The sequence below is a fragment of the Chiloscyllium plagiosum genome, unplaced genomic scaffold (assembly GCF_037043375.1).
Source record: "Chiloscyllium plagiosum isolate Xiang-an unplaced genomic scaffold, Cpla_swu_hap1 HiC_scaffold_5, whole genome shotgun sequence".
NCBI lineage: Eukaryota > Metazoa > Chordata > Chondrichthyes > Orectolobiformes > Hemiscylliidae > Chiloscyllium > Chiloscyllium plagiosum.
The window spans coordinates 105,698,001-105,719,307 of record NW_028270143.1 but is presented as its reverse complement, the minus strand read 5'-3'; the positions used below and the strand labels follow the sequence as shown (position 1 = coordinate 105,719,307).

General features: G+C 39.4%; 1 protein-coding gene across 11 annotated transcripts in view; it reads right to left on the bottom strand.

Moving 5' to 3' along the window:
• Nucleotides 1–6,509: 6,509 nt before the first annotated feature.
• The window catches only part of larp4b (La ribonucleoprotein 4B), a 153,908-nt gene continuing 139,110 nt past the window's right edge, over nt 6,510–21,307 (bottom strand). For 2 of the 11 annotated variants that reach the window (XM_087987542.1, XM_087987545.1), the window contains exon 17: nt 6,510–14,230. In XM_087987542.1, coding sequence (XP_087843668.1) covers nt 13,937–14,230 — 294 coding nt within the window. In that variant the 3' untranslated portion in view covers nt 6,510–13,936. The remainder of the gene's footprint in view (nt 14,231–21,307) is intronic. The other 9 variants (XR_015757271.1, XR_015757269.1, XR_015757270.1 and 6 more) reach the window with 9 other exon arrangements.

The following is a 21,307-nucleotide window of genomic DNA, read 5'->3' as shown; positions in this document are numbered from 1 at the left end:
GTTGCCCCATTCTCTGCAACTGGATCCTCAGTTTCCTGACTCTCAAGCCACAAATCAGTGAGGACTGGGGACAATATTTCATCCACACTAATACTCAACACTAGAACCCCCCAGGGGTATGTACTCAGCCCCCTACTGTACTCACTGTATACTCATGACTGCATCACCAAATACCAGATTAGTGCCATTTACAGGTTTGCTAATGACACCATCAAATCTCAGATGGTGACAAAACAGACAGGAGGTCGAAGACCTGGAAAAATGGGGCATTGTGAACAACATAGCTCTCAATACCAGCAAAACCAAGGAACTCATTGACTTTCAGCAGGATGTTACTCATACCCCCTACACATTAACAGCAGAGGTGGAACTAATGGAGCGTGTCAAGCGCCTGAGAGTGGTCATCCACAAGCAGCTTTCTTGGACTCATGTGGACGCACTGGTTACAAAAGCTCAATGTCGCTTTTTCCTCAGGCAGCTGAGGAAGTTTGGCATGACGGCGAATACCTTGCCAACTTTTGTAGGTGTGCCAGAGAGCATTGTCTGGATGGATCACTACTTGGTATGGCAACCGTACCATTCAAGATTGGAGACGGTTACAGAGAGTGGTAAACTCAGTCCGGACAATCACAAAGGCCAACCTCCCATCTATAGAATCCATCTATCAGGCTCACTGTGAAGAAAAGGCCTCAAGCATTCTCAAAGAACCATGGCATTTTTTTTTTTACAGCCTCTACCAACGGAGAAGGTACAGAAGCCTGCACACCAGCTGGTTTTGTAAGTTTCCCCCCTCCTGTTGTTAGAATACTGAATGGACTCACCAACTCTCAACATTCGCCTGTACCTGTGTTTTTGTTATGGTTTAACCTATTATTTACAATATATGCTTAACTATGCAATCTGTCTGGATTAGAAACTGGCTTTCTGAAAGAAGGCAGCATGTGGTGGTTGATGGAAAATATTCAGTCTGGAGTCCAGTTACTAGTGATGTGCCACAAGGATCTATTTTGGGACCACTGCTGTTTGTCATTTTTATAAGTGACTTAAGACACAGGCACAGGTGGATTGATTAGTAAACTTGCAGACCACACTAAAGTCGGTGGAGTTGTGCACAGTTTGGAAGAATGTTACAAGTTGCATGGGGACTTGAATAAACTGCAGAATTGGACTGAGATGGCAAATGCAGCTAAATGTGAGGTGATGCACTTTAGGAAGAACAACAGAAAGGCAGAGTACTGGATCAATGGAAAAGTTCTTGGTAGTGTGGATGTGCAGAGAGATTTGAGTCCATGTGCGTAGATCTCTGAAAGTCACCACCCAGGTGAATAGTGCTGTTAAGGCAGCATATGGTGTGTTAGGTTTCATTGGTAGAGGGATTGAGTTCCAGAACCACAATATATGCAACTATACAAAACGCTGGTACAGTCACACTTGGAATATTGTGTACAGTTCTGGTCACCCCCTTATAGGAAGGACGTCGAAGCATTGGAAAAGGTGCAGAGGAGATTTACCAGGACGTTGCCTGGTCTGGAGGGGAGATCTTATGAGGAAAGGCCGAGACACTTGGGTCTGTTCTCATTGGAAAGGCGGCGGCTAAGGGGGGGTTTGATAGAGACATACATGATGATCAAAGAATTAGATAGAGTAGACAGTGAAAGTCTTTTTCCTAGGATGATGTCGTCAGCTTTTATGAGAGAGCATAACTACAAATTGAGGGGTGGTAGATTTAAGACAGATGTCAGAGTTGAAAAATGTGATGCTGGAAAAACACAGCAGGCCAGGCAGCATCCGAGGAGCAAAAGAATTGACGTTTCGGGCATTAGCCCTTCTTTAGGAATGAGGCTGGTGTGCCAGGCGGGCTGAGATAAAAGGTTTGGGGGGGGGGGGGGGGGGGGGGGGGGCGGCGCTGGGAATACAATAGGTGTAAGGTGGTGAGGGTGAGAGGTCGGAGAAGGGGTGGGGGCTGAGAGGTCGGGAAGATGATTGCAAGTCAAGAGGGCGGTGCTGAGTCCAGGGACTGAGAGAAGGTGGGGGAGGGGAAATGAGGAAGCTGGAGAAATCTACATTCAGATGTCAGAGGCAGGATCTTTATGCAGAGAATGGTAAGGGAGTGAAATGCCCTACCTGCTAATGTAGTCAACTCAGCCACATTAGAGATTTAAACAATCCTTAGATAAGCACATGATGATATTGGGATAATGCAGGGGGACAAGCTGAGAATAGTTCACAGGTCAGCACATAGAGGGCCGAAGGAGCGGTTCTGCGCTGTATTGTTCTATGATTGCTCGCAAGACAAAGCTTTTCACTATGCCTCAATACAAGTGTCAATAAATTCAAAAAGTAAAATTGCTCTTGATAGATGGGTAAGAGTTTCATAGAGATGCCATAAAAGTACATCTATTGAACTAGCAGCAAGTAAAGCTGCTCCCTGAAACACAGAAGTGATGCCTCAGTGCAGCCAAACATGGCTGAATAGTTCCACTTGCAGTCGTGGCTAAACAGCAAGAGAACCTGACTTCTTTATTTATTCATTCAAGGGATGAGGGCATCATTGACAACGCCAATTGTTGTCTTTCTGCAATAGCCCTTGATATAATTGGGAGCTACCTTTTGGACCTGCTGCATCCATGGCATTTGGGAGGGAGTAAGGACTTTGACTTAGCAATGAGGGAATGGCATCAGTTGCTCCAAATCAGCAAAGTGTGAAATGGAACATGCTGTTGTGTTCTGTGTAAATGGTACCTACTGTACATCAAGAGCAAAGGGACTGAACGTTGAAAGGTGATGAATGGAATGCAGTGGCACACTACTTCATTCTGTGTAGCATTGAGCTTTACTCAACCAGTCAAGTGCAGAATATTGCATTACAGGTTTAACTGTGCAAATGATGGATAAATAGGCATTCAATTGACAGAAATGGACTTACGTGCCACATTGCACTACTTTTGACCTACTTTTGTAAATGCAGTGGCTACATGGCTTGCCCACTTTGATTTCTGGTTAATGGCAACCCCCAGAATGTTAACATATTTCTGTGATAATAAGGGCAATGGTTTGTGTGATACAACTAAAGGGCAATGGTTAGATTCTCTTGCTGGAGACCATTATTCTTTGATATGTGTTAGTGTTGCATGTTACTTGCAATTTTTTAGGCCAAGCCCAGATGTTGTCCAAGTCTTTTGCTTAGGATATTGAAATAGTTCATGCCCAAGTTGTCACAAATGGTACTGAACGGTGAGAAAATCCCCACTTCTGCTTTTTAAAAAAATATTTTTGCAGAATTATGGTGGTGAAATTGCTTTCCCAAGCAGTGAGGTGTAACAGGATCGGCACTGGGTCCACTGCTTTTAGTCATTTACATAAATGACTTTGATGGAGCATGGGAGGTATAATTACTAAATTGCAGAGGACACCAAAATCAGAGGTGTAGTAGACAGTGAAGGAGGTTACCTCAGAGTACAAGGGATTAGATTACTTACAGATTAGATTACTTACAGTGTGGAAACAGGCCCTTCGGCCCAACAAGTCCACACCGACCCGCCGAAGCGCAACCCACCCTTACCCCTACATTTACCCCTTTAACCTAACACTACGGGCAATTTAGCATGGCCAATTCACCTGACCTGCACATCTTTGGACTGTGGGAGGAATCTGGAGCACCCGGAGGAAACCCACGCAGACACGGGGAGAATGTGCAAACTCCACACAGTCAGTCGCCTGAGGCAGGATCTTGATCAAATGGGCCAATGGACCAAGTGGTGGCAAGAGTTTAGTCTAGATAAATGGGAGATGCTGCATTTTAGCAAAGCAAATCAGGACAGGACTGAAACACGTAATGGTAAGTCCTGAGGACTGTTGTGGAACAAAGGCCTTTGTAATGGAAGCTCACAGTTCTGGAGTCACAAGTGGATAGAATAGTGCAGATAGCGTTTGGTATGCTTTCCTTTATTGGTCAGTACACAGAGTATCAGATTTGGAAGACCATGTTGCCGCTGTACAGGACATTGGTTAGGCCATGTTTAGAATACTGCGTGCAATTCGGGTCTCCCTGCTGTAAGTAGCACATTATGAAACTAGGAAGGGCTCAGAAAAATTTTTACAAATGTTGAAGGGTTTCAGTTATAGGGAAGTTGAAGACTGGGGCTTAGTTCCCTTCAGTGTCAGAGGCTGAGGAGTGACACAATAGAGGCTGATAAAATTAGAGGCATGAACAGGGTATGTAGACAAGGTCTTTTCCCTAAGGTGGGGGAGGCCAGAACTAGAGGGCATAGATTTTAGGGTGAGGGGAATATTTAAAAATGAATCTAAGGGGCAACTTTTTCCACAGAGGGTAGAGGAGGCTGGTACAGTTACATTTAAAGAGGCATCTGGATGGGTAATTAGGAATGATTCGGAGGTATATAGGCCAAGTGCTGGCAAATGGGACCAGTTCAGACTATCTGGTCAGTATCAATGATTGGACTAAAGGGTCTGTTTCAGTGTTGTATATTTCTCTAGACTGACTTTCTCCAGTAGCAGCAAGAAAACAAAAGCAAAGTTGCAGAAACTCAGGTTTGGTAGGATCTGTGCAGAGAGAAACAGAAGCAACATGGAGTCCAGCATAATTGTTCTTCAGGAAGATACTTCTGAACTTGGGACAGTGGAAGGTCATTGAATCTGAAGAGGCAGTGACAGATGGATGCCCAGCTCTGAGGACAGATCTGTTTAAATCTTTCCCATTTAGAAAACTGGTAGACCATGCAAATCAAGGGGAGAATATAGTTAATGTGAAAACTGATTGTTCAAGCAATAGGATAGAAATGCACCGTTTCCAGGAGAGCTCAAGTTCATCAAATCAGAAAATGTATCGCATTGGAACTTTAGCTCTATTGATACTTTGTCTACTTGAACATCAAGAGTGCAATGTGCAAATTTTAGAAAGGTCACACAAATCCCAACATTCACTCCTGCCAAACAGTGGCAGCAAGTCAACAAGGTTCCTGAAACAGCACCATGACTTATTACCTTGACCTACTAGAAAGTCAAGAACCAGACATGGGAGTACCATTCCAAGTTATCACCCCAAATTACACCACCTTGACTTGGGAAAGCACCAATCCTCTGAATGGATTCCAATCCTGGAACTTCCTGCCTCTCAGCATTGTGGGTTTACTTACAGAACATCACTGCAGTGGCTCACCACCACCAGAGAAATTGAAAATGGGCAATAAATGTTCATCTCTCATAACATCACTATCCCAGGAGTGAAAAAAAATTTAGACAAAGGCTTGGCCACTGCCAACTACGGAATTAAATGTTCACTTTTAGACTACAGGTTTGGTTAATATAGTGTTGAGGGCTGCCCACAAGCTCATTGCAATTGCCAGCAGGCGATTAAGATTTTGGGTCAGAGACACCTATTCATTTGGGGCCACGTATCTTTTAAGCTCCTCCACTTTTCTTCAGAGCTATACAGTGGGAGATGTTAGATTTGTCCAGAGTGGTTTTGTAGAGTTCTATGAAAATAAGATCATAAAAAGGTATGTGGGGATGGGAAATTCCAAGTTGCTGCTGGTTATTTTTGAATGTGTACTCTTTCTCCTCTTTCCCCCCCCCCCCAAATCAAATGGAGGGAGGGTTGAGAGGGGATTGTTAATCTCAGAAATGGAGTTAATCCAAGTTTTAAGAAATTGTTTTGCTGAACGAAGCTGTGTCCATGATTTTAAGTGATCTAAGCCATATATGGGTGATTACTCAGTTATCAAGGCAGCCAGTGGTTCTCTGAACCCAATCAGTTCTAAGTTTGCAGATGATATTTACTCATATCTTGGTATTCAGCAGCATATCTTGCTAACACAACTCAAATCGAAGTATGATCAAAAGGTTATTTGAAGATAGGGTAGCAAGTCAACTCACGTTTATGTTAAAAGGTATCATTGAGGTTGTGCGCTTCATTGTTTAAGTAGCAATGCTTTGGATGCGGTCGAAAAACATCCCACAACTTGGCAGGTCAGGGTTTAGGATAATTCCACATGGATGAATTTTGCACAAATTGGCACTGCAATACAGTCAAACAAAATGTGACAAGCATATCACTTTTATAGATATTAAATAACAGTGTTGGGACACTTGCGTGGCAGACTGGTTGGTCAGTGTTCTAGGTTTATGAACCATGGACCTTCATCCTTCTATTGCTCTGGGTAAGTACCTTGGCTTCTACAACAAGCCAAGCAGAATTCAGTTTATAACATTACATACAGGGAACCAAACTTCAAACTGAATTACTATCAGCATGGGACTGGAGTCTGGTATCAGTTCGGAGTTGCAGTTTGAGCCCCACCAATGGGGTTTAAAAAAAAACTCTAGATGAGTGATAATATGGCATGACATGGAGACAACCAGCCAAACCAAATCAGTTGGTGTACTGTTGACATTGTAAAATTGTACCAAAGACCCTTAATAGTCACTCCAATTGTCTAATCAAACTTTTGAATAACTAGAGACTTGGCAATTAACTTCCAGACACTGGCTTTGTAGAAGCTTAACTATTTATTACCCAATTTTATCAGAAAATTATAACATTAATGTCCGCTCTGCTTTATCCCAAAACAGGTTTTCATCTCCACTCAGAACAGATGGACAGTTATGATATAAACAAATAAAACTACTCATTACTTAAGTGGCTTTTCACAATGTCTTTTTTTATACAGATGTGGACTCCTTAGCGGCTTTTTTGGAACTTCCAATTAAAGTCACCTTCTTAGTTCATCCAGGAAAAGAGTGCAATACTTCCAACTGTTTTCTACTTTGGGCATCCAGAAGCTGGGCATGACAGATTAGGTAGAGCTTTCAAATGTCCATGCTGGTGTCATTTGTCAGCCAAGCTCATTGTCCCAGAAAAACAAAAAACTTATTTGTGGTTCTGCTGACACTGAAGGTCTTCATCCGACCAGCCCCTTTGCATTCCATTAGAATCTTCTATTTGCATCCAAGTCAATGTCGGATTCAGGCAGCAGGGCTCCAAACTCCACGTCAAAATTTAACATGATAATACCATTTTAAATCACCAAACAAATTCAAGGTATTTAACCATATAGTCATCATACAACTATCCAGTACAAACATCTCAAATCACACTTTTTTCTGATATTTGTAAGGAGATTCTCATTAACATTGTTGAAAGCTGCAATGCGACATTTATTTGTTTTGAGTCCTACTTGCAGTTTTGCTCAGAAGTCACAGGAAAGATATTCCAGCAGAGACAGGCAACCAATGATGAATTCAGCCATAAGCAATCCAATTTGAGGAAAGACTAAAGATGAATTTGTTTTCTTTGGAGGGTAGAGTTGAGGTTTGAAGTGAATTCACAAAACTGATCATTGAAGGATTCAAATATCAAAAAAGATACTAGACAGAATTAGGAACAAAAAGGCAATAGTTATTTGAACCAAAGGGAAATGAAGCTATGGGGCAAGTTTCGGCAAAAGGCCTTGAAATAAACAAACATGAAAAAAAGATAACTGGATGAATTACTCACAAGCAATTAGAGATATGGTAAGTAGTAATTATAATAAAGTTTAGCTGATTGCATCTAAGCATCCCTTTATTCTAATCTATGGAGCAAATGCCCAAAATGTTGTTTGCAACTACTGGTAGTACAAGTATTGAATTACTTCATCAAATTGACAGGAACAATACCTGGAAAATGACTTGTTAGAATATATCATTTAACATTGAACATTATACAAAAGTGGTTTGAAAACTGATTTTAAAAAGACAGTATTCTAACTTCATACCATTGATGAATTGGACAGAACACCTCACATTGCATTGTGCCAGTGTATATTTAACATGTAGTTAGTATAAATTTACCTAGAGACCAATAACCTTGTCCAGTAAGGAATCAAGCAGATGCCTTGTTGAGAACCTTCATTAAAACAAAGTCTCACATGATTTTCAGTTTCCAATGGAAAAATGTTCTTCACTGACCTGCCAGCAATACAGCATACCAAGAGTTACCAGTTGACAAATACTAATCAGAAAGCATAATATCAATAATGGTAGTAAACTGTAGCACTGTTATCTCAGTTGCAAGTCCACTTACCTAAAAAGGTTTGGTTCAGATCAAAATGGATCAGTGATTCACAGTCATAGATGAACTATCGTTCTTATTCCAAAAAGGTTTAAGAATAGATCATGGGAACCTTTAGAAAAAGCAAGCTTGACAGGGTTCTCTTCAAATGGAGCAATACCATGAAACTTGCTCAGACACTACTGTTACAGCACATGAAGGGGACCCCTTTCAAAGGGAATGTTTGCAGCCTTTTATTTCACCTCTACCCACCGCTGTTGGCTGTCATGATTTTAGTTGATGGTAGATCTGGCTTGCCCAATATTAAGAACAAAACCTGGCTTGATAGACCACGTTTTACTTTTTGATGTTTTCTATGGTGATCAGTAACAATTTTTTCCACAGGTAACTGTCGAAGTGCTTAGTTTATTACACCCAAGAGAACACTTACATTATACAAGAACGATTATAAAATTGGTCCCCCCCAACTTCCAGTAGGATTCAAGCTTTGACATTCCATAACACTTCAAAGTGGAAACCCTTCACGGAGGTTTGAGTATCTGTAAAGTCTTGTTCAGTTGGCTTGATTGTACTTTGTTGACATTTATTCATTGCTACTTTAATGTTTCTCAAACTCTCCAGTCTGGTTCTTGGACCATTGTTACTGACAATTCACTGGATGTTTCGCCTGCCCTGACTTGTCTGGAAACTGAACTGCACAGTTTCTCTAAAAAGCCATTTCGCGAATGGCTTGTTTCAACTACAAAACAAATCCTGCACACTGTCTTTCTGGACAGTTCTTGTTGAGAAAATAATATGTTTCAGTCTTCTAGTGTAATGTTTTCCTCTCTTCCACCTGATTTTCTAAATAAAAATAGCTAGCTTGAGGATTTTCAAACAAACATTCATTTGAATGTACTTCCATACACCTTGGTATAATTCTCTAATCAAAATCTCTCCCTTAACCCACACAATATAGAACTATATTAAAAAACCTCAAAGCTCTGAATGATGCTGTCTACTTTAAAACGCAAGTATCAATGAACCTTCACCACTACATCTGACTATTTGCACAAGAAATTACCAAAAACAAATTGCTACAAAGGACCAGATGAGGTGGTGGTAGGGGGTCAGGATATTTTTCAGAAAGATTAACTATGAAAATACCTTTTATAACCCTGATGAATAACTGATTTCTCACTTTGAGTAAACAAGCAAGATTACTCCCACTGCTCAGGCATTTAAGATGGAATGGGCAATTTGTTAGCTTGCCACTTGCCTCATTCCAGCTCACCCAAGCAGATGCCAAAGTGCTGCGGCATGCACGTCATCTCCTAGACCATGTAATGCTCAGTATCAAGTCTGCAAAGGTCAATTATGCATCATTATTGCACTTGAGGAAACAAACGGATTGTGTTTTCACGGCTAAGGGATATGAAAACATATTTCCTGAACTATTTACTTTTGTTTCTTCCTGATGCATTATCCTAGCTATTGATGAGGATGCCACTAGAACACACTGCTCTTTGAATAATGCTACCAACCAGACACAAATCTTGGTCAAGTCTTAATGAATTGACAGTCCCTACAACTGTGCAGCAAATACAACTGTTGTTGCCTTGTACTGTAGCTGAGTATAAGCAAAAAAGGTCAACAATGAAATGGGATAGAACAGTCTTCTGACAAAGCCAACATTGATTTGTAAGCAGTCACGCAGAATTAACCTGATTTGGGTCTTTAACACACTGCTAGCTATTAAAGCTCAAGAAACAAGTCAAATTTACCTGGTTAGAAAATTTGTTGGAGACAGCTCAGGAAATAGGTAAGGAAGACTAAAAATGTATTGTACTCATTCCTTTCCACGAGTTCCCACTATGACGACATTTGAACCTTCAATGGTCCTGTTTCGCACTGTTGGTAAATCAGCGTCAAAGCCTCAGGACAAAAAAAAGGTAGAAATGACTCCTTGCTTTCAATTCATGAGGGAGGATTCAAAGCAAAAATCCTACAAATCCATGGATAGAAAACAAAACAAAGTGTCCCTAATAGGGAAGGGGACACATATGGATGTTCGAAACAAATTCTAGCATTTCCATTTTCATGAAAAAAGCTAGAATGATCCTGAAAACAGTAAATTCAAAGGGTCCAAGAATGTAGAGTTCAACTTAATGAAAATAAAAACGGTCCTTGCTGTCACTGTTTGACTATGACTATTTCCAATTGAAGTGGCAACATTCAGTAAATGGGGTTCAAATAGGCACATGAAAGCTTAAACTGGCTCAGTGCATTAACTACACGAGGTGTACCATCAAAACTTCAAGCTACAAAAATATTTACTGTAAACCACAAACCATTTAGCTTTTATTAAAATGGAAGGACATGACCCATGTTACATAAATGTGCAAACGGGGGTATTTTAAACTTCAAAAGTTTTAGATTCTTGTATTGATCACAGCAAGTGATCAAGTAAGCAAAAATATTAAAATTTGCTCTTTACCACGTTCCAGTCACTTTAGTCATCATTTTCAGATTTACCTATTTGATTTGCTATCAAAATGGATGCGTCCATTGGGTCATTTCAATACTAGAGAGCAAGAGTTCTTTCAACTCCAAATGTTCCTTTACATTGACTTCTTGGGTAGTTTCACAATACACGGCTGTAACTAAAGTAGTAAACAGAGAAACCTGTATTGTGGCAAAGCAGAGACAAAGTTTTTCTAGTCAGGATTATAAACATTGCAGAGAACACAAACAGCAAATTGACTTTACAATTGCTAACTCAATTTATTTTTCTTAAGCTACATTTTCAAATGAGACAGTTTTGCATTGTGACACAAAAAAATTAAATTACCAATAGTTTACATGTAAGCTTGATTCCAGTTTGTATCGCAGCATTTTAAGACAACAAAACAAAAAACCCTCAATGCTTCCAAAAGATTTCTACTCCAAAGCAGGTTCTGTCATTACCTCCTCTAATAATCCTCAATTGTCCACTGCTGTTAGTGTAATGGTTACAGTACACAAAATTGCAAAAAGCTGAAGTAAATACAGCAGTAGGCATCATGGCCATCTCCTGCTTTTATAACTGCATTACATGCAGACAGACAAAGGGGTCATTATGGTTGGCTGCAACAGATTAATAACAGCTCAGTGATAATTGTCTAGTACTGTTGCAGCACTCAATACATTGTATAGTTTGTTATTCTATTCACCAAGGTGCAACATATAAAACAGGTAGTTTTTATGTTGGTAGGTTTACTCATTTTTCGTGCTTGACCCACTGTTTCAAATTATCCTGCTGAGATCAAGTTAACACCAGTGCACACTGACAGCTTTTGCAGACGTGACAATCAATGCAATTTCATATTCAACTGTCAAAGAAATAACAGTACCCACTGCAACCTCCTGTTCTGATAGTCAAAATTCCCTGCTCCAGTAACAGAAATCAAGTAATTGTGTGCCCTTCACAAAAAAAAAACAGCAAATCATTAACAGTGCACTCACACTTATAGCAGGATGCTGAACATCACAATAAAAAATGTACCAGTTGGCTACAAGATAATGAATTGGTTGTGTGATCAGCAATTCTCACCAGATGCAGCTGTTGATCACCATACTTTCAGCAGTCAAGCAAATTAATCCAGTTGATTTTAACCCAATACAAGTTGTCAAACTGCTGCACACACTGGCACCAGGGGAAAGAGTGCTTTGTAAAAGAATGCAATGGCACAATTGCTTTAATATTTCCTACCATTCAATCGTTTCATGTATATACATAATTTCATCCTGTTTGACATGTGCATTTTTAATGTTACCTGAGATGTTAATTAAGATTTAAAAATAATTATGCAAATCAACAGGCCAACAGACATTTTAGAACCTGTTTTATTAGTAACTAGGTTTTGTTTTGGAGGGACAGTTGGGAAGGGATGAAAAGAGAAGTAGGAGAAAGTGAAAAACTGAAGAGGGAGGAGAGTTAATGGGAAAAGGCCATTTGTCTTACTGTTGCGTTTCCCCAATTTCCCCTTTTGCAGTGAAGGCAGAATCAGTTCAGCACACCAGAAAAACATATCCAGACTACAACACTTAATTTTTTGCTACATCCAGCTCAACAGCAACATTGAGGATATGCCAACAATATCAATATTTTTATATCAGTTTTTTTAAAGGTACCTTTTATATGTTCTGATTATTTACAACTGTACAAGCAAAGCACACACTTCCAAGTGCACAAGTTTAATACAGTATTGACTATTTTTGCATTTACAGGGTTTTTAACAATCTGAAAAAAGGATCCAACTTTTAAGATCTTCATAAATTATATTACAAAAAAATGCTATTTACTGCTAGTTCACACACATCTGATTTACCCAGTAAGACTAGTGACAGTAGATGTAACTGAGTAACCTTATCTTGCCCATTCCAACCCTCTGGGGTCAGTTATAACAACATCTAAATCTGTCTCATACAAAAGTTAAGGCAAAGTCATTTTCAAGTTTAAAACGAAATTCAAGTTTTTCATTTTGACACTGGATGGAAATTAATTTATAGCATGAAAAGAACACAGTTGTTGAAATAATAATACCCTTTTATGGAATAACTTACCCATTTTCTCCTATGACCAGCAAGCTTGTGTCTAGTGCTGTACTGCTTTCTTTTGAGCAGTTACTTTAGTCTAGGTTATTATGACAACTAGCCATAAGTATTTTTAAGAGCCAATACTTTCTTCCTGTGTAGCAAAACAAGAAGCATCCAAATATCACCTGCAACTTAGTAGATGGCAGTAGACTCAGTGCACGCTTGTCCTTTGAAATTATGTATTTTAAAAAGAAAAACTCAGCAACTAATCCAACATTTTCTACAGCAGAGATGAATCACTTGGAAAAAAACTGGCTATTAGACAAAAACATGGTGAAAATTCAGGCAAATTCTACTCCAATCTTCCATCCTCACCCCATTTCAAGTACTTTGCAATGTACCAAATTACAGGAAAGTGCCAGTGTATTGACTGGGAGTTTCTCTTTAAAGAAAAAAGCACTTGGAATTGAGCATTAAAAATAAAAATCCATTGCTACCTACTTTAGAGCACAGAGGTACATAAACCAGTCTTTCGTAGTAATTCATAATCACTGTTACATGTTAGACAGTAGCCCTACCCTTATTCAAAATCAACTGGCTGATTATTAACAGTGCAAAAGTAAACTCTGAAGCATCAAGATCAACAGAAAATCTACACAACAGAAAGCAAAGAAATTAGACAGCTTGTGTTAAATCTACCATCCAGGTTATGACTCCAATCACTTCCCACTAACACCTAATTAATGGGTTTGAGATTTGTTTTGTATTTCAAGCTACTACCCTATATAAAAAAAATTAAATGTCAGCATTCGCACACTGATCACATTCTGTGGCAAATAGATCTGTAGGACAGAAAACCACTTGCAACACTGCTCAACACCATGGAAGTAGATCCAACATCCACTGCTCCCCCTTTTATTCTTGTGTAATTACAGCAAACAAAATCACACTGAACAAAAAAAAACACATTCTGGCCCACAGCATAATGTTCATGCCAGTTTGCTGATCATGGTTCCATTTATTCCCCTTACCTTCAAACGGGCAAAGAATTTTTCCAATCCACAACTGAGCAAGAGATTAAGTTACAGTAGACATTACACAACATTTCACCAAATACTGAAAAGTTGGAGCCTAAGGCAAGTAGTATTACACTCTCGCTCAACACAAAGTGCATTTTGTTGCCTTCAAGCCCTTTTCCAGCAAACCATTATTTCAACAACCTCTGTGCTCTGATTGGAGACTTGGGGGAGGGGATTTACACTTGAACAGACCAGACCTTTTTAAATCAATACCACAATTTCAGCACCTTCAGTTGGGTGATTTTGGGGGTGTGTGTTGCTCTCTAGTTGTACGCTTGTTGATGCCCTGAGGGGGTGTTCTGCGACCCGATTGTCTTCGCTGGTCTCTAGGCTTCCCTGGGTTTGTCTTTCCAATAGATAGGTCTTTATTTTTAGATTCTTTGTCGACTGGGTTTTCTGAAACTTTTTTGTCATCCTTGCTGCTGGCTGCAGTGTTGGGTTTTTGCTCCTTCTGTGGTTGTAGTGTTAGAGATTCTTTAGCACTTCTCTGGCAAATCTCAGCATAACTTGGCTTTCGAAGTTCCTGTGGAAAGACAATCCAAAAAAGCATGAAAAACAGTCTGCATTATTCATGCAAGATTTTACATGGTTTACATTCATTAGTGATTAGCATAAGCATGGAGTTCTTCAAAGCATTTCTGGTCTCCAGTTTCATTCATTAAATTGGTGCTAGCTATTCCATTCTATATGGCAAATGGAAGATTGGTGTGTTGCAAATGTTTTTAAACATTAAGAACTTGCACTTATAATACCTCAGGACATCCTGAAGTGCTTTAAAAAGTCAAAAGATACCTTTTGAACTGCAGTCACGACTATAATGTAAGTCAACACGACAGAAAAGACACACAGAAAAACACTTGCTGCTCTCAAAAGTACCATGAGATTTTCTACTTCCTAACAGGCAGTATAGATGTTTTGTTCAAATGCTTTTTCTGAAAGAAGATACCACAGACATTACATTATCAGCCAAGATTCCTGAATGTGTGTATTTTAGCTTGTACTCCATTTTCCAACTCTTGCAAGAGGGCTCAAAATTTGTGCGAAGATTTGTAGCTCGGGTGCTCGTTGTTGTGGTTCTGTTCGCCGAGCTGGAAGTTTTTGTTGCAAACGTTTCGTCCCCTGGCTAGGCGACATCATCAGTGCTTGGGAGCCTCCTGCGAAGCGGCAACCGGAAGCAGCAGGGACAGACCACTATAAACACCAGAGGAAACATCAAAGAAGCGCTTCGCAGAAGGCTCCCAAGCACTGATGATGTCACCTAGCCAGGGGACGAAACGTTTGCAACAAAAACTTCCAGCTCGGCGAACAGAACCACAACAGGGCTCAAAATAAATGCCATATGCATAAAATTTGACAAGTTTCTCAACATTAACTCCACATCATGAAATTACTTTGGAATTATACATTCAGTTACAAAAGCATCAAGGTTAACAATTAAAAAGGAACCCAAATACATTTAAACTGGCAACAAGCTAATGCTGATGCAAAACCTGCATAGGACACAGTTACTACATATCCAAGCAATCAACTCCCCTGCAAATTCCTGATTCCTTCTAAAACATTTCAGAGAACGTTTAAGCAGACTGAAGATTGTTTTTGCTCTGGGAAACACTAATCCTACAACCAAATATTAACTTTTATGCAAGTTCAGGTGCAGATGAACTCAAAAAGGATCCATCTGCTCCATTACAGTATGCACTCAAAATACTGAATATTGTAGAGAAATTAAGATTCAAATGATTTCTTCGGGACAAGCATTCAACCTACAACCATCTTTGCAGGAATGGGTGTATGCATGGCTCTTTGTGCATCACATGAATAGAAAGCTGTGGCATGAATTTTCTCATCTGAACCCATATCTGTAATTAACATGCAAGTGTTACAAAGATTCACAACATAATCATTTGATAACTTTGGTTCTATTGGCAAAGAAAAAATGCTTAGTTTGTCAAAAGCTATGTTTTAAAAGGTCTAAGTCAGTCAGAAGCAGAGTTACAAACATCACTTATGAAAAGTCGCACGTTACAGTGGTAAGGTGATACGAATCACTAACCTACGACAACTGTGTGGCTGGTGACAACAGCCCAAGGCTCCCAGTCGCACACAGGTATCTACCCAGTCATGAATTCAGAGTGGGTAGAACAATTACCTTGTACAATAAGCAGTGGAGTGAACAGAGGGCACCCCAAGGATGCATAGTAACATGCTGCTGCATAAAGTCATCTGCCCCACTCTGAATTCATGACTGGGTAGATACCTGTGTGCAACTGGGAGCCTTGGGTTGTTGTCACCAGCCACACAATACTCCACATTTAAACAGCCAGAATCCAGAGACAAGTCCACTTTTTCCATAGCGGGGAACCCCAATTCACAGATCCCGAAGTCCAACAGGAAGATCAACATTTCAGCCCTAAAGCAACCTAACCAGAGTGGAATTCCAAATGTAGCTCTATCAAGTCTGGAAAATCTTCACATGACCAACTCAACTGCAAAGCAATTGATGAAAGTCAGCTAGAATTCTGTGCCCAAATCATTGCATTTAAGCACCAGTTACCAGGACCAGTTGATGAAAATTAGACCAAAGTACAGTATTTCCGAGAATAAGCAACCTTCATCGACTGGCAGAACTGAAGGTCACAAATGAAGGCAGTAGATCTCCAACAGTTCATGGTAACACCCAAAGACAAAACCCAAGTGATGCAACACTATGCTGACCTAAAGAGAAGCTTTACCAAACCATCAGTAAGAGGCCAAATTGGCAAAATCCATTTCACACTCAGGACAACATTTGCAATGCCTTTGACAACCCACAGAATATTACCGATAACTTAGCCATGGAATGGCAACTGATACTCTCCAGGACACTGCAGAACATCTGGAGGAATCAACATCAGCAGGAGAGCTGTAAACTAAAGATTAAGAACAAAACCTGGTGACTTCAATCATTTTACAGCGGTGGACTTAATGGAATTTCTTTTGTAGTGTCAGCCAAGATCTAAGTATTTGCCAGAATCACCTTCATGCAACGGAGGCGATCCTTCCGGTGTCAGTATGGCTTTAGACCTTCTATTGGAAGACATCAACATTGGTTGTTTTCTTTATCTTCCCTGGCTATTTCTGAATTGTGGTGGGGGAAAACACAAACATACCAACAGTATCCAGTCCCCCATAGTTTGTTCTACAGGTATTCTGTAGAACCGGCACCCCACAAGGACACCAGTGTTTTGTGATCCTCCCAATCAGGAGAAACTATTAAAAGCAAAACTGGTAGATTTTGTCCAATTCTCTTACATGTTGTTAAGAGAATGGTGTGTTCAGGGAATGCAAATTGCCAGCGTTTATTCTCCTAGAATGAAGAAGTTGCTTGGACATTTCTGTGGGCAATTAAAAGTAGCCACACTTATGGATCTGGAGTCACACACAGGCCATGCCAGATTAATATCCTTGAAGGCACAAACCAGGTGGGCTTTCATGACATTTAACAGTGATTAGTTTTCCCTGAAGCTAGCTTTTTAAATTCCAGTTAAGTCAAAATCATCTGTTATTGTGGAATGTGAAGCTGTGCCCCTAAAAACATCAGCCTGAGATTCTGCATCACTCATCAAGTAACAATCACAATGCCAACATCACCATGTGTAGGTACACTCAACACTAGCAATTAGTTGAGAAAATACTTGAGGCACAATTTGTCAAACATTGGGCTGGTGGCAGATGGGAGTTCAATGTAAGCAAGTGAGATGGTGTGCATTCTCACATACACCGATTCTTGTTTTCTGCACATGACATTTGAAATAAAATACCTAGTGGAATGCTGTCCTTTATCACAAGGACTAGAGTAAAACAGTGCATAAGTTATGCCTGAAATTAAGCCGGTTTTCTTTAGAATTTAGATGGTTAAGAGGTAATCTGTTCTTAGTCTTTAAGATATTAGCAGGAAAAAAGTTTCTTTGTCTGCCCTATTTCTACTATTTGGCAATCTAGAACTAAAAATGGTAAAAATCTGAGAATTAGGGCCAGTTAGGAGATTGAGTTCACAATTCTACAAAGGGTTGTAGAGATTTGGAACTCTTCCAAGTGGCAGTAGATGCAGGATCACAATTTTAGAAATAAAATTTTGTTGAACAAAGGAAGTAGGCCACAGATCAGCAATGATTTCATTCAATGGTGGAACAGGCTGTAGGGGCATTTCCATAATATTCAGGAACAGACAGATGGGGAGTCTCTCTTGTATCCAGTATTTAAGTGATTGAGAGCAGCCTACAAATTTGGCACAGAGTGGGCAATGACACTCCAGTTACTCATGCTATAGATCATGTGTCTATGCTAGTCACTTCAGCTCTGGCATGGAGGCTTTTATGGTTCTAGTTTTCTATCCAAGCAGTATTTAACACAAGGGTAAGCGATCGTTGGAGTGAATAACTAGTCGTGTGGATTGTACATAGTACGGAGGCTATTCAACAACCTTGAGTGAGGCATCTAGATTGATTGCGTCCGTTTCAGATCAAGGCAGTTGAAGACATTATGCAGGATCATGAAGTTTGAAACAAACAGCCTTACAAATGGTTAAGTGAACATATTGGTTGAGGTGGGGAATGCAATATTAGCTACTTGTTTGCTTCAAATTTTTCTTGCTTTTTTTGGAAAAGATCTTGTCAGACATTTTTAAAAAGTCTAAAGACACCAGTGTCTAAATTTCCTCAGCTGCAGGCAGTAGACCATTCAAGAGTTGGTTAGAATTTCCCTTAAGGAAAACAGCAAAATACTTGGGAGACACTTAGTGCTATATTCAACAAATTCTTCTGGAAGCAGTTATTGAACAAATAGTAAACATGTTCATAATAAGTCACAAAACCCCACTTACTACCTTCCAGTTGGTGCACTGCTTCAAAATTATATCCCTTCACAAGTACATTAACCAATACACTACACTGAAATCAAATCCTTTGCTATCCTTAAATCTGCCATCCAATTCTCACCATTTTAACCATTTCAATATTAAGTGAATCAATCTTAAATGAATACAGCACAATTAAAATTCCCACTAGCAACTAAAAAGGTCATAAATGCAACCCAAGATCTTTTAATAAGTCATTATCTGTTTTTCATGCAGTCCAACTTCCTGTGAGCACTGCATGATGCAGCCACTAATACGTACCTACTGGCTTTTTAAAAAAAGTTTCAACCTCAGCAGAAATAGCTTTGTGCCAGAAACTTACATCGACTAATAATAATTAAACTTTAGTTTACTGGTCAAAACAAAAGTAAAACAGCACATGACTAAACATACAGAAATTCAGTAAAGCAAAGAATTATTTGAGCTTCAAAACAAGCATTACCTAGCTTGTTACTCAGGAATTACATGCAAAAGGATTTAGCTAAGTCTGAATTTCATTTTACAACTCCAGCTGACACCAAGTTGCATGCTCTCTAATTCGAAGCAAAAGGACTCTTCAATTTAAAAAAAAAAGGTGGAACTTTTGCATCAAGGAGGAAACCACCATGTACACCCCAAAAAAGTTTCTCTTGGATAGGCATTCTGGGCAAGACTGATATTTACTAGCCATGCCAGCTGTTCTAATACAGCTGATTTCTTGGGCTATTTGAAGGAAATTAAGAGTGTGATGCTGCAATAACAAAAGCTTAACCAGGAAAGGTGGCAGCTTTCTCAGACTAGTGAACTATTGGATTTTAAAAAAGATATCTTGGTCACTTGCATTTGTATTGAATATTTTCTTCAAATCAGAACTCAGTCAAACCAATTCAATTATATTTATTAAGCCAATACACTAGTGCAACCATAGTTCAACATAAGCACTGCATTCCTGTACCCCTCATGATTTTTACTGTAACCTTAACTAGCAACAGTTGCTACTGCTCTATTAAATGAATGCACTCAAATGTTATCCAGGATGCTGCAATATCATTGAAGTTAATAGTCTTCAACTTATTTTCAAACATGGGAGCTGTCTACAGCCACCTGAAAAAAGGTTAATACTTTAACAGGTTTTCCTCACCTGTACAGAATTTGCAAGTACAATTGAGATGCTCTTGTTAGGGGTGGGGCAGTAGGGGAAGATGAATAGAAGGAGAAATACTAAGTGTAGGAGTGGGACAGGAATAGTTTAAACCAACATAAAGTTAAGCTGCTGCCAAAAAAGGTCACCATCAAGGCAGTTCATGATAATGAATAAAAAAAAAAGGGGGGGGGGGGTCTGACGCTGGAAATTACAGTACTGTGTTTTTTGGACAACAAAAAGATGGATAGGAAATGGAAAGAACAAAAGATGCAATCAAGCACTGAAGTACATAACTGAACTCAATTCTGCAATCAGGGGTCCAATAATTAAGCACAATGGGCTTAAGAAAAATTGAGTAAAGTTGTGTCTTACATTTGTTCCAAAGCCTTAATCCTCAGTACAAATAAAACAGTAAAAATGTGACTTTACTCTTGCTATATCCAGTCAGCCAGCCTCAATACTTGTGCCCCTACTGCTTTAAGTTTCAAAAATAGAGATCTCCATGAAGTTTCCTACAATACAATGGTTTTAAAACCTTTAATACTACAGCAAACATTAAGAGGCACATTTGGGACCAGGCATGTGCCAGCTGATCAAAAAGGTGCACATAATGTGGAAACACATACTAATACATATCACTACTACACTTTATTTACTGCATAAGTCACTTAATGCAACTCTGCCTTAAATAACACTTAAATAGACAGCCTTATCACTCACCATCAACTGACTATTCAAATTGCACAAATCGTGATATTACAAGCAGCTTTGGTATTTCAGGTTTATAATTTCTGCCACGTTATCTGGAGTGCCTATTCCTAAGGTGCCAGTTAAAACAAAATTTGCTGCAATTTTAAGAATCATGAGCCACAGAGATCAAATTACTAAACCTAAAGGAACAGAATTACCAAAGTTGTAAATCAAACAAATTGCTGGGAAAACTCAGCAAGTCTGGTAGCATCTGGAGAGAAAGCAGAGTGAATGTTTCAGGTCAGTTACTCTTCAGAACAACCCTGCTCAGTTTTCCCAGTAATTTATTTTTGTTAAAAGGTCAAATTATTTGACAAAGTTAAGCAGTGTGCTGGGTCTGCATCTTACAAACAGTGCTAAATTTAGCTGTTGACACCTTCATGCATCACACTGTGAATCAGAATAGGATGCATGTATAATTTAAAGACCACTAAGACAATTAAACCGGAAACAATAGGTTTTTCATTCTATGCAAACTAAAACATTGACCTGATTTATTCATTACTGCAAATATATAAGTGACAACTGCCAAACCGTTTTCCCCCCTTTAAGCTCAGTAATCATTCTACTGAAGTCTACCTGGGTAGGTCTTGTGAGTTTAAAGCAATGTGTACTAAACAGCATTTATCAGATAGAGGTACCTAATCAATAGAGTAATCTTCACGTACATGGAAGATGTCCTCGAAAGAATGGTTTTCCAGGAATTGGAGTATGTAAATTAAAATGCCACAGACACTGCATGCTTACAACATCAACACTTCCTGGCCCTCAACACAGCTGTTGTATCAAGGTTAAGCAAATCACGAAACAAAAACCCAGAAGTGAAACAAGCA